Source organism: Strigops habroptila, chromosome 1 (genome assembly GCF_004027225.2).
Source record: "Strigops habroptila isolate Jane chromosome 1, bStrHab1.2.pri, whole genome shotgun sequence".
Classification (NCBI taxonomy): Eukaryota; Metazoa; Chordata; class Aves; order Psittaciformes; family Psittacidae; genus Strigops; species Strigops habroptila.
Genome location: NC_044277.2, coordinates 132,907,314 through 132,919,516, shown reverse-complemented (window position 1 = coordinate 132,919,516; position 12,203 = coordinate 132,907,314). Strand labels below are relative to the sequence as shown.

Genomic DNA, 12,203 nt, shown 5'->3' with positions numbered 1-12,203 from the left:
CCCCACCCCTGCTCCCTGCAAGAAATGTACTGATGTATCATATGTATATGTGTGTGTTTCGTATTCCCTGCGGGGCAGGCTTGCTGCTGGATGTGAAACATCCACTGGTGACAAATGTGGAGTTGCTCATAGTCTTGGATAAGGACCATTGGTGGTGAAATTATTTCCAGTGAAATAATAAAATTGTGTAAGACACAGTATGTCCAAATGAATTTTGGAAAAGATATTTCGGGAGATAAAGGTTATCTGAGCACCTGGCAGTGTGTAAGAACGCAGCTGCTTCCCGCCCTTGCTCCACCAGGCATGGTTGCCATCTTCTGGAGGGAGCTTCTCTTGAGTAACACTAAGTAACGGTGCCATTTCCTTCTTCCTTACAAGAAATTGCTTAGTTTTGTGCGCTCCCTGTTCCTGTCAGCAAGAAGTGAAGATTAAGAATCCAGTCTGTCTCCTACAAGACTGAGCAAAGTAGTAGCCTAGAAGATAAGCTTCTTATAGCAATTCTAGTGACTCACAGGAAAAATACGTATTGTTTCCTTCTAATACAACCCTCTCTCAAAATAAAACAAGAATTCCCACAACCAGTGTTTGCAGAGGAGTGAAAACACAGTAAATAACCTACAGTAAAAAGCTTTCCTTTTTGATTCCTGGTAAAGATGAAGACATTTAACTTGTGAAATATTAGCTGCACTGCCTATAGTGGTTCATTTAGTATTTCCAGCCAAAATTAGAAGTGGCCTGTTTTCAGTGACATTTGAAAATTTAGTGCTATGTTGATAGTCTGAAAATGGAGATCTTCTGACATTGCAAATGAAATATGTGCCACTGCAGTTCAGTTGTGGTTTAGCTGGCCATGGAGTTGGGATATAATCATATTATTTTAACTCCTGGACATCATTACTACTTTGGGAAATAAAACCCTCAAGCATCAGAACTGTCAAGATATATATTTTGAACTTTTATTTAAAGTAATACTAGGTTTTATTTGTTTTGGAATGTTTAGCCAGGTTTGCATTATTAAAACTAGATGAGAACAAGGGTTTGAGTATTTGAGTAATAATAAAAAAGCGAAACACAAACCTATAAATTTTCCATTTTTTTTAACAGGAAAACTGGCTGTTTTGAAATAATTGCTTGCTTTATGCAAAACTGTTTATCCTAGATTATGGATTTAAGCATGTACTCACATGCTTGATTTGAAAAAGCACAGACTTGTGGTTTATGTAAAGATTGCTTTTCTACTTCCAGTTACCAAGTTTTGCCCAAAAAAGACCAAACCCTCCCAATGGATTTACCCAAGCCAGGCCTGGGTAGAAACTCTCTAAACACAACTCTGAATCAATCCATTGCCAACTCCAAAAATTATTTCCTCATAATTTTGGCAAAATGCTGAATGCGAGATGAATGCTCCTCATTTTTCTGTTAAGTCGGCTTCTGAATGTAATGGGTTAGTGATGTGTATGACCTTAGAGAGTGGAGAAATGTGTGAATTTTGGAAACGGAGGGTTTTGACTGAACACCTAGAAAATCTCCGTGCAGGGCTGGGTCCTTGCTGGGAAGCACCTTCCAGCCCTTTTCCTCCGTTCTCTCCAGTCTGTCAGCACAGGGTGAGAAACATGTTTTCCCCGGCAGGCATCCCCACACCAGCTCTCATCTGGGGGGATCACATCCATGTGGGCACACTGGTTTTTATTGGCCCTTTGTGTCATCTGGGGAGGTGATACAACTGTGTCAACAAGGGAAGTCCTTGTGATGTCCTCTTGCTGTGTCCCATTTGAGGGCTCTGCCAGCATAACTGTGGTGCACTGAGTGTAATCAGGGCATAAAGTAGTGATTAAAAAGACCATCGTGCTGGGGTGTGTTGGGGCAGCGCTACATGCCATAAGGTACTTTTATCATTGTTTTGGTACAGAATAATATCCCTCTTTTAATAATTTTGGGGATCTTCCCCAATTCGTGTGAATCGAAGGTGAGTGCTTTTCCATAGTGTGTGAGGTTTTAATACTCTCAGACAAAAGAAACATCATAGTGTGGTAAGGAATTAAAATACTCATTTCATTATTGAAATGGGATCATTTGGGAGATTACTGATAATATATGTTATGTCCTGTGTGCTTGACTGTTAAGTGCAAATGGACTTTTTATTTTAACACTCTTCAGCAGCGCCTCATGAGATTATTTTATTTCAATTAAATGTTGGGAAATTCTGTGAAAATGGCATTCTAATTTTTCTCTATTTCAAGCTTCATTAAGTATATTTGCACTTAGAAGTTTCAAGCAAGATGTTAACGTTTCAGATGCTTAAAAATTGAATGCATCTCACAATTTAAAAAGTAAAATAAAAGTAGCAGCAGACTCTCTTTTTTTCTTTTAGTCCAAGAGACCTTTCTAGCACTCTGCTGATCTCCTGTTGATTTGATTAATGGAAATTTTACCTATTAAAAGTAACCATTAATTATTGCATTTGTTGCAGCAATAATTATATGTTTCAAATAAAAACTAATTAACATAACAAGTGGAAAGGCATCACGGCACATGAAGTGTGCTTGCAGTTCGCTACATCTGAAAGATCACAAGGCGCCTTTTTGACATTTGTAGCTCTGCAGCCAGTTACCAGCAATTACGTTCCGTTTGAATAGAAATTAAGTATTTGATTTACAGCATTACTTTTTATATTGAGACATGAGCTAATGAGAATATTATGAGGATGTCTGCAATCGCAGTGCACAGTAATATTCTCTTCATGAATTACGGTTATTCCCTCCTACACAGCTCCCTGCTTCGTAATTGCTGCTGGAGTATTAGTTTGGATTTTGGAGGTGTGGGTGCATGGCAGATGGCTTAAAAACTGGTTGATAGGTGCCAGCCTTTCTGCCAGAGGCAACTGCAGGCTGTAGCTGGTGGCCTGTTGTTTAGCTGTGCCGGAGGTCTGAGGAGGCCCATGTGGACTGGGCTGTATCTCTAATTGGCACTTCTTCTAATGGGACCAGAAGAGGCCACAGCTTGAATTTCTCTGCTGAGAGAGGGTGCTAGTTGTGCTTGCCTGCCAGAGGGAGGGGGTTTGGGAAAGTGACGAGAAGGCAGGACAGCACGCAGAGAGCTCGCACAGCTTGTAAGGACAGGAAGGGAGCTCTGATGTTGTTCATCACAGGCTGCACATGACCATGAAGCTTCCCACTGAGAACACTAACAGTAAATGATCCTTTTATTTAAGTAAAGAATTTCACAAATTCTGCACTTAGTTTACAGTACTGTAAACTGGTGTAAAGCAAAAAAGTAAGCCTTGGGACAACCTCAGGCAAGTTCTGGTCAACCAGATTGTCCCACTGAGGAACAAAGGAACAGATCAGTTGTTTTGATCTGTCCACTACCTCATGGGTATCCTAGCAAGTTTGATACTATCCAACCTTGGTTAATACAGATTATTTTGGGAGCAGAGGAATGGAAAGTCTTTTTCGTTTCTGGCAAGGGAAATCTCTTCTTAAGGCAGTAAATTGTCTGTAATAAGGACCAAAACTGTAGCAAAGTAATATCTTTTCAAATAAACAGATGAAGGCATGACTAAGTTGATCAAGTGTTTGGTTTGAGAACTTCTATCCTGTTCTTATTTGTGTGTTGTGTTATTTATACATAATAGGTGGCACTGGAAAGTTATGCATACCCTCATTTTTCACTTTAATTGCCTGCTTGAAGACAGCATGACAGATCCAAAGGTTGCTTTCAGCATCTGAGGAGCACTGTGGTCACTTACTAGTGTGCAGTAATTATCTAAATTGCAGAAATTAGAATATTTTAAAGATCCAGGATCCATGACTGGACTTCATGCATTCCTTTCTGTTCTCTGTATCCGAAATAATCTTTTTCTTACATATATCACTATTTTTTATTTATTTTTTTTTAAGGAAAGATACTTGTCAGCACATTTGCAAACCCTTGTGTTCACGTTTACTTGGCTATTTGGTTTTAAGTTAAAACCTGAAAATGTCAAATGATCTACTCAGTTGTGTTGTTGAGCTACCGTTTTAACCTGAAATCCTTTCAGTAATTATGCATTAAATTAGTACATGTGAAGCTGTGATCAGAACCCTGTTTTGGCTGGGCAATGGGAGGTGAGAGATGGCCATTTCTTTTAAGAGTTCACAGTCTGAATTAAATAGTGGCAGCTTGCAAGGATGAAACATTATTGCTCAGTAATAGCGTTCTGTAACAAAATGTTTTACTCTTCTGTTTGCTGTAAGACCAAAGCACAGATTTGTTTCTGTGGAGGTTATCTGAAATACTGTATCAGCCAACAAGATACCATTTTCTCATACAACAAAGGTCTGAGTTGCGTCTCACAGAGTTTGCGCTATAAAATGGAATTTCGTATGTGCTAGTCTGCAGCAGTGAATGGGTGCTGTTGGTTGTGGTGTTTTTGGAGGGTTTTGTGCTTTGATTTTCAGCAGGCTGCTTTTGGATTTCTGTGACCCCTTTTTTATATGTTCCCTCTTGGCAGTGATGACCTCTGACTGCTGCTTACAGGTTCTGCAGTCATAACACTTAGTGAAGGTGAAATGCTGGGGTGATGTTCCTGGGATCAGGGTATGTTTCCTATGAAGAGGCAGTTTTTACAAATTCCTGTTGTTTTCAGGAACTTCCATGGAGACTGCCTTGCTTCCTTGTGAGGAGCACCTGTAGGAAGAGGCTAGTGTGTGCTAAACCAGAGTGTTAAGTAGGCAGATGCTGCTTTCTATGCCTTCCAGCTGCCTGTGTGTGCATTCCAAATATATACCTGTCAGCCTTTTTTCCTGAGGCAGCCTTCATTTAAATAAACCTTCTGTTTGATGTTTGTTTTTGCTAACCAGTTGCGTACATGTGTAATAAGTCATTTGCAGTTGTTAAGGTTAATGCTAATTTTTTTGTGCTTGCTTTAGGAGCAGTCCACAGTAGTTTAAACTTTGGGCTGTGACCTATGATGCTTTACTTTGGCTTTGGACTCAGTTACCCTTCTGCGGTAAGGCGGCAATTGCAATCAATCAGCTGCCTAGTGAAACGTGCGCAGGTCTGAGCAGCAGCAGAGTGCCTGTAGAGCACTGTCAGCCCAATAGAACTGTCTCCCAAAAAGACTGTAGTTGCCTGAGCTTCTTGTCATATTTATGTGGACCGTGTCTTTCAGGGTTTGTTTGGGGTTTATTTTTCATGGTTTCATGCACTTACAAGCAATTTGACAGGGAAATAAACTGTTTGCAGTGAGAAATTTTTGCAACTTCTGGGATAGACCAAACAGGGGAAATTTTGTACTAACAAAACAAAAAAATAAAATCCTGAAGCTTCTAGTGTTCATTGAAACTGTGAAAGTTGAAATAAATACACTCTTTTCTTGTTGTACTTGCCTGCACATAGCTTCCTTACTCATCTGTTTAATGAGAGCTTAATCTGGAAATGGGGAAGTTCAGTATCTGACCTGTTTCACACATTTTGATAAATCTGTCTCTGTGACAATAACACCTTGGTTTTGGAAAGAACTTTAGCTTGCGTGTAAATATAAAAAGTTCTTGAAGGGGTGTTCTTGAAGTCGGGAAGGTTTAAAACTCCTGCAGAATCATGTTATTTATCCTCTGATGTTTTATCTTTGAAGTGTAGAGCATCATCTCCTCTTCGGAGATGAGGGGGAAAAAAAATCTATTACAGATGTAGTTAGGGGACTATGTTAATAAGTGTAAAACCTTATTCTTTAAATTCATAAGAAGACCCGAATAACACTGCTTTTGGAACTGAAACTGCGAAATTCATAATGGCTTCCTTGTAGTGGAGGCTTTGGAAGGGGAACAGTTTCCAGTAACATTTAATTTATCTGTTTCTGGCTTTTTAAGCTACGTCCATGTAAGAACAATTGCGGAGTTTTGAGGAAGCCAACAGAAATGTTTACCTTGGCATCATTAGTGAAGCGAGCTGGTTTCAAGGAAGTGTAGGTTTTAATTAACTAGCTGCGCTGACTTCTATCAGCCCGTTTCAAGGCCAAGTGAAATAGAAGACAGGCACTCGGTGAACCTGGGGGTGGGCAAGTGGAACATATGTATGGATCTTCTGACAAAGTCAGTTGTGAGTCTGGGGGAACCTCTCTGTTGGCAGTTCACTTCAGTGTGATCTTGCGCAGAAAGGTGAGATTATCATAAACATCTCCAAGTGACTTGGGAAATAGATCACATGTAGGTCCTTGTAAATATGAGGTATAGTGCTTTTAAAATCCTTCTCAGGGCTATTATTTTGATAACATTTAAGGCATTTTGTTACTCTTTTTAAGATTAAACAGAAACACAACACCCTTGGGTTGGCAAGGGGAGTTTTGTCTCTTTGCTTTTGTTGCAACTATTTGTCTTAAGTAATGTCATGGCTAACAGAAGACATGTTTTTCAAACCTAAGTCTTTTTATGATATGGACACCTACCTCCAGCCCCCCATGCCCTCAATGTAATATCTGCAACATCATGAAATCTGTTGGAGGGTTACAGCCACCAAAAGAACTTGGCAACCCAGTTGCTTCATTTGTATGTGAACAGGGATTCATATGTCTTTTAGGTACCTGGACTCTTGTCAATCTTGACCTCAACTTCTGCCTGTTAAGTGTTGGCACAGTGGGGTAAAAGGAGCACTGGCCACTTCTTATTCAAGACATGGAAGAGTAGTTTAAATTTTACCTCTTAAGTCATTATTTCTTTTCTTCTGAGGCTGTCTTTACCACTTTGCTAGTGGTAGTGACCTTTCCTAGTCCCTGTAAGAAGAAAGCTTGCAATTGTAAAATAATGCCATTGAAACTTGTTAGCACTTTTCTGTGTGCCCTTTATAAGGTCAGCAGTGATTTTTCACAGCGATTTAAATGCAGGGACTTTATGAAAGTGAAGTTCTCATGTGAAGCTGCTTCCTTGTGTCTTGTAGGGCAAAACTTGTTGCTCCATTGTATAATAATGAAGATGTGGCATGTCATTTTGTGCCAAAATACTCATGTTGAATCAAGTTATATAATTGATGAAGGCTGAGGGATGTGCATGCCTGTTTTATTATTTGCTCTTAGGATTTTGCAGTGTTTTAAAGCTGCAAGTTATTTCTGCACAGACTGAGTTGATATAATAATCATAGCTTGGTTCAGTAGTCCATGATTCATTTCATTAGGACATGGTCCACAGAAAATGCCTGGCTTCATCTGAGCAGTTCAAAGAGGCACAGTGCAATTGATGGTCTTACCCTTAATTACACATTCATACTACTTGTCTGGTTGCCCAGTATGAAACAGGTTGTGGATGTGAGAAATTGGAGGTGTCTAATCCTATAGATGGTAAGTTGAGTAACTCTCGTGGATGTTAGCACCCACACTTCAGTCTTTTAATAGTAAAGAACAAATCCTGGGGTAGTTCATATGAAATACAATTTATTTTAATAACATTTCACTAAAGAAAAAGAGAAAGAAACAGCTGTTGTGGTGCCAAAATCAGCACACCAAGGTTTCCAAAATCTAACATCACAGTAAAACAAGAGGACATAGCTTAAAAAAACCCCCACAGCATTACAGAAAGTACATAGTGCTTTTTTTCTTCCCACTGTGGAATGAAATCAGTGGGACATAATGCTTACAAGGAGAGACAAGTACTGAAGGCAGCTAATGTGTAGCAGGTGGCAGTTTGTTCTAGCAGATTTGAAGTGTTACAGCAAAACTAATGAAGTAGCAAGTCTTTGGTAGCTCGTGTTAATTCAAGAAGTGAGGGTAACTAGTTAGAGTGATGCTAATCAACCAGCCCCTTCAAAATCTGTAGTTGTCTATGTGTGCTGTCTGGATGTTTCTCTTATAAGAAGGGGAGCTCAGATTAGTTGTAGGCTGTACTGCTTGCATGCTTTTCAGGAAAAAGATTTGTCATCTGTGAGTGTTTAATCCATTATAGGTGTCTGTTTGGAAACTATTTAGGCTACTTTTGGCTGACTTTGACCAGCCTATGGGTGTTTGAAGAAACATCGACTAAGCATGTAACATTATACAGGGCCGTTTTGTGAGACTGAGAACAGATTTTTGTCTCCCCTGCTCCTCATCCCCAAGTCAAACAGTTGGGAGTGTTGGTTGATCCACAACATCCTGGTCAGTGGGGTAATGTGTTTGGAGACTGTAGCTTTGGGCAGCATGCATGGTGTTAGACAACGGTGCTAGAGTCTGTATGAATGTGCTTAGGTGTGAAAGCAGCAGAGCACTCGTAGTCCAGGCTTGAAGGTTCAGCATCAGGGAATACTGCTGTTTAATCTCATTGTAGCTGTGTTTGCTAGCTGAAAAAAGAGAGATTGAAAAAAATGCTAGTTATTGGTTTTGTTTTGTTTTTTCTTTAAAACAAGCCTGGGATGGTTGTGGTCTTTCTGTAGTTGTTAACAATAACGTATATTAACCCTGCGCTTCAAAGTGTGCTAACTAACATTAAGAAAGTAAGTAGAGACTGACTAAATTGGAAGTAAAGTACCCTAAGGAGGGTGGGGATGCTATCAGAGGCTGCAGGGGGAGAGGGTGGTATAGGGAAACAATAGTATATATGTTCAGTCCTGTGGTACAAGAGTGAACAAGTGGTTATAGACATCTCCATGTGATATTTAACTTGTGTGTCAGGACGTTTTGAGGGGAGAGGAATGGGCAGGATAAGTAGCAAGAATTGGGGTCAGCAAGGGTTAGGAGAGAGAAAATGCACTGAGGTGGGGCAGAGGATGAGGAAGAGGGACTGGAGGGGGGAAGGAACAAACTGCTGGTGTTTTAAGATGGTGAGAAAAAAGGTGGCAGTGATGAGCAAAGTGTACATGTGCCCTGGATAGCAAGGCTGTGCAGGTTTTAAGTGGATGTAGTGGGGCTGATGGTGCTGCCGTCATGCCCCTCCACCTGGGGAAGGGCTGCTGGCACCCATGGCACAGCTGGCCTGGTTTTTGCTCTTTCCTGTTCTTCTCTGACAGCCATGGGGTGGCCCTAGTTGAGTTTCTGTACGTCCTTTTTATCTTCTGTTATTGTAGCTGGGGAAGAGAAACAGTATCCATAGTGGTGTGTATAGTTCTGCTACAGTGCAGAACTGAATGCAACGTTCTCATGACTGAAACCCAACAGCTGGTTTCAAGAGGAATAAAAATGTGTGAAGCATTTTGAGTGCTATGAATTTAGCACCTAGAGATGTTCTTGACCACCTCCTAGATCATTTTTTGGTGAAATTGGGATACACAACACAAGCGACTTGAAATACGTGTGGCCTCTGATACGTGGAGGTGGAAGGGATAGATACACTGAATAGACTGTGTGCAGTGTATTCCTTGTGTCTCAGGCAGCACGTACTGAGAGGTGGGACTCTGTGCAGATGCCAGCAGGTGAATTGCTCTGTGCTTTGGTACCATGCTCCTGCAGAAGTTATGGGATTTTTGGGTTTTGTCTTTGTGTTTTCATCTTCAGCTGGCGTTATGGCGAGCCACTGCTGAGCAGCAGAAGGGTGGTGGACTGTTCGTTACAGCTTTCGCTTGCCCTCTCCCAGAGGCACATGCAGCACTGATGTAAAACAGCCCCAATTTTGTCTCCTTCAGCTGTTGTTTATAGGTGGAGGTTAATCCCATGTAAGAATAGGATTAGCAAAAATGTAGTGATTTAACCACTAACCCTCGGCTTGGGTTGAGGCAGTTCTGAAATAGTCCTGGCTGGGATTAATGCTTTGCAGACATTCAGGATTGAGACAGTTTCATGGCAGGCCATGAACCACTGACATGTAAATCTAACAGAGCTCACCATGACAGCAGTTGTACGCTTGGCCTGCTAAATGACTGTGCGTTTTGTAGAAGCAAAGGCAAGTAAAAGATCTTTGTGTGTTGTGTGAACCTAACTTCCTCAGAGAAGTGAATTACAAGGATAACACAGCAAAGCTGATGCTTTGCTGTCTTTGGTTAGCTTAATGCTGAGCATGGTGTGCTGGTGATTACTGCTGATTTTCCCCAGGCACCAGCAAGATCTGCTCCTTTTAAGGATGACAGGCTTGGGGTTGCTGGTTGGATTGGCACTTCTGCTTTTACCTCTCTTCTCTGAACTTCCTTAAAGGTACTTATCTCTTTAGGGACATACTGATAAAGGCCTGTTAGCAAAATCCTGAGCTTTGCAGGAGCAGATGTAGGAAGAAAGATCAATAGGATCAGTCTGAGCTTTAAGGGGGTGGGACAGGGGATTCCCTGCTTACTGAATAAGGACATAATCTGCTGCGGGCAGTGGCGTGACAAATGCACCTACCTCGAGCACAGTCCCCATGCATTTCAGTCAAAAATCTTCCTTAAGGCAGGGCAGCAGAGGCAGATTTCAAAATAATTGTTTCATGGTTTAAAAACAAAACAAAACCCACAAAAAGCACCAGAAGCAACTGATCAGGTCAAACAAGTGTGTCTAGATAATGAGCTTTTAACAATGCTTGAAGTTGTAGGATGAAGCAAGAAAATCCAAAATACAGATTTTGTTTGGGGTTCCTCCCCCCCCAACACAAAATAGATGCTTCTGAGAAGTAGAAGATGGATAGCAGCAGTGCTATGGGGAGCAATTTAGTGAAGGCAGTTTGTGTTCATTGTAGTTAAAAATGCAGAAGTTGCACCCAGAATTGCTTTTAAAGTAATGCATAAAATGTTGTTAATGACAGTGTAGTAATCTGCACAGGCATGGTGCACATTTTCCATTGGGAATTTTTGAAGACTGTTTATGCTCAGCTCCTAAAGGTGCATTTCTACAGCGTAGAGCAAGCCTGTATTTGAAACCTCTATATAACCCTATTTTTTTCTATAAGAAAACTATGCAAACTGTGGGCATACTCCCTTGGTTTTGGTTTCGGTTTCAGAAATTTAAATCAAGACAACTACTTAGTTAGATAAAAGCAGAACTTAACTGAAAAGGACAATGCAAACAGTGATTGAAAACATATTATTTCATTTGAGTGAGAAAGTTGGCACTTGAGGGAATTGGACTGTGCTTGCTTCAGGGCTCTTGGTGGGCAGTGGTCTGCTTGGCAAGCATTTTGCTTCAAGTACATTTTTGTATGACTTTTCTGATTGAGAGCTTCAGAAAATAAGCTGTAGAGAAGGGAGAAGGCAAAACTCAGAGATGCAGAAGTATCAAGTCCCACCTGAAGAGATCTGATCACTCTTGAAACATCGTGAAATGTGTCATCCAGATTTAGAAATAGCTACATTAAAAAAGAAGAAAGCTTGATCCTTTTAACACTGTAAATCATGGAAAGCAGTGAAAACTAGTATTTATGTGGGGGATTGTGAAAGCTTGTGTGACAGTTGGAAATTACATCACTGTTGATGTTTCAAATTCTTGTATAAAGTAATGCAATACTGTTTAAGAATGAATGAACAAATGATTGTGCTGTGCTAAGCGTACTTTATATGGATAAACTGGGTTGAGCTATTTTGTATCTTGTTTTGCAGTATACAGTTTCATATGTTTCAGTGTCAACATAGAACACTCAATTCCGTGTATGTATTTTTTATTCCAGATACAGACCCACGTGTATTAGAGAAACAAGAACTTCAGCAGCCAACCTATGTTGCTCTAAGTTACATTAACAGGTAAGTGTGGTTATTTTTGGGGTATAACTGATCTTGGTTTGCACAGTATGTGTCTATATGCACGTGCCAAAATGGTACGCTGATGTACGCACTCTGTTTTGTTTCATGTTATATGACATTGTGATAACACCTGTTTTGGAAAGACAATTGAATTAAAATTTGACTAAATTTTTAATCACTTTTACACAGGGCACAAGCAGCCCTTCAGCTGCACGACTCAAATGGTTAGGGGATGAGGTTTTAGCCTTTTATGTTCAAGCTAAATCTTGTTCAAAACAAGATTGCTTATTTTTGTGCTTTCTTGTGCTCAACACGAGTTGAGAAAGAATTCTTACTTTCAGTGAAAAATGAAATTTAACTGATAATAGTTCCATACAAGAATTCTTTACAGTACTTTGGAGGTTTTTCAGTCACAATGTATATCTTTTAAAATCTTGCTTACCTGCCCTGTATAACCTAAACCTGGAAAATTTTAGGAAATAAAGCCAATTTTTAAAGCGCTTAACTGAATAACAGAGCTTTGGCTTTTTAGTTATTGACTGAGGGCAGAACTAAAACCTCCAGAGTACTCCAGCATGGAGGAATGGAAGGGCTGCTTGTGTCTCAGGCTGTGAATGGTAAAG

At 40.3% G+C, this 12,203-nt stretch overlaps 1 protein-coding gene across 1 annotated transcript in view; it reads left to right on the top strand.

Moving 5' to 3' along the window:
* The window catches only part of JAZF1 (JAZF zinc finger 1), a 185,048-nt gene that overhangs the window by 85,080 nt on the left and 87,765 nt on the right, over window positions 1–12,203 (top strand). The window contains exon 2 of the mRNA XM_030508852.1: window positions 11,508–11,580. Coding sequence (XP_030364712.1) covers window positions 11,508–11,580 — 73 coding nt within the window. The remainder of the gene's footprint in view (window positions 1–11,507; window positions 11,581–12,203) is intronic.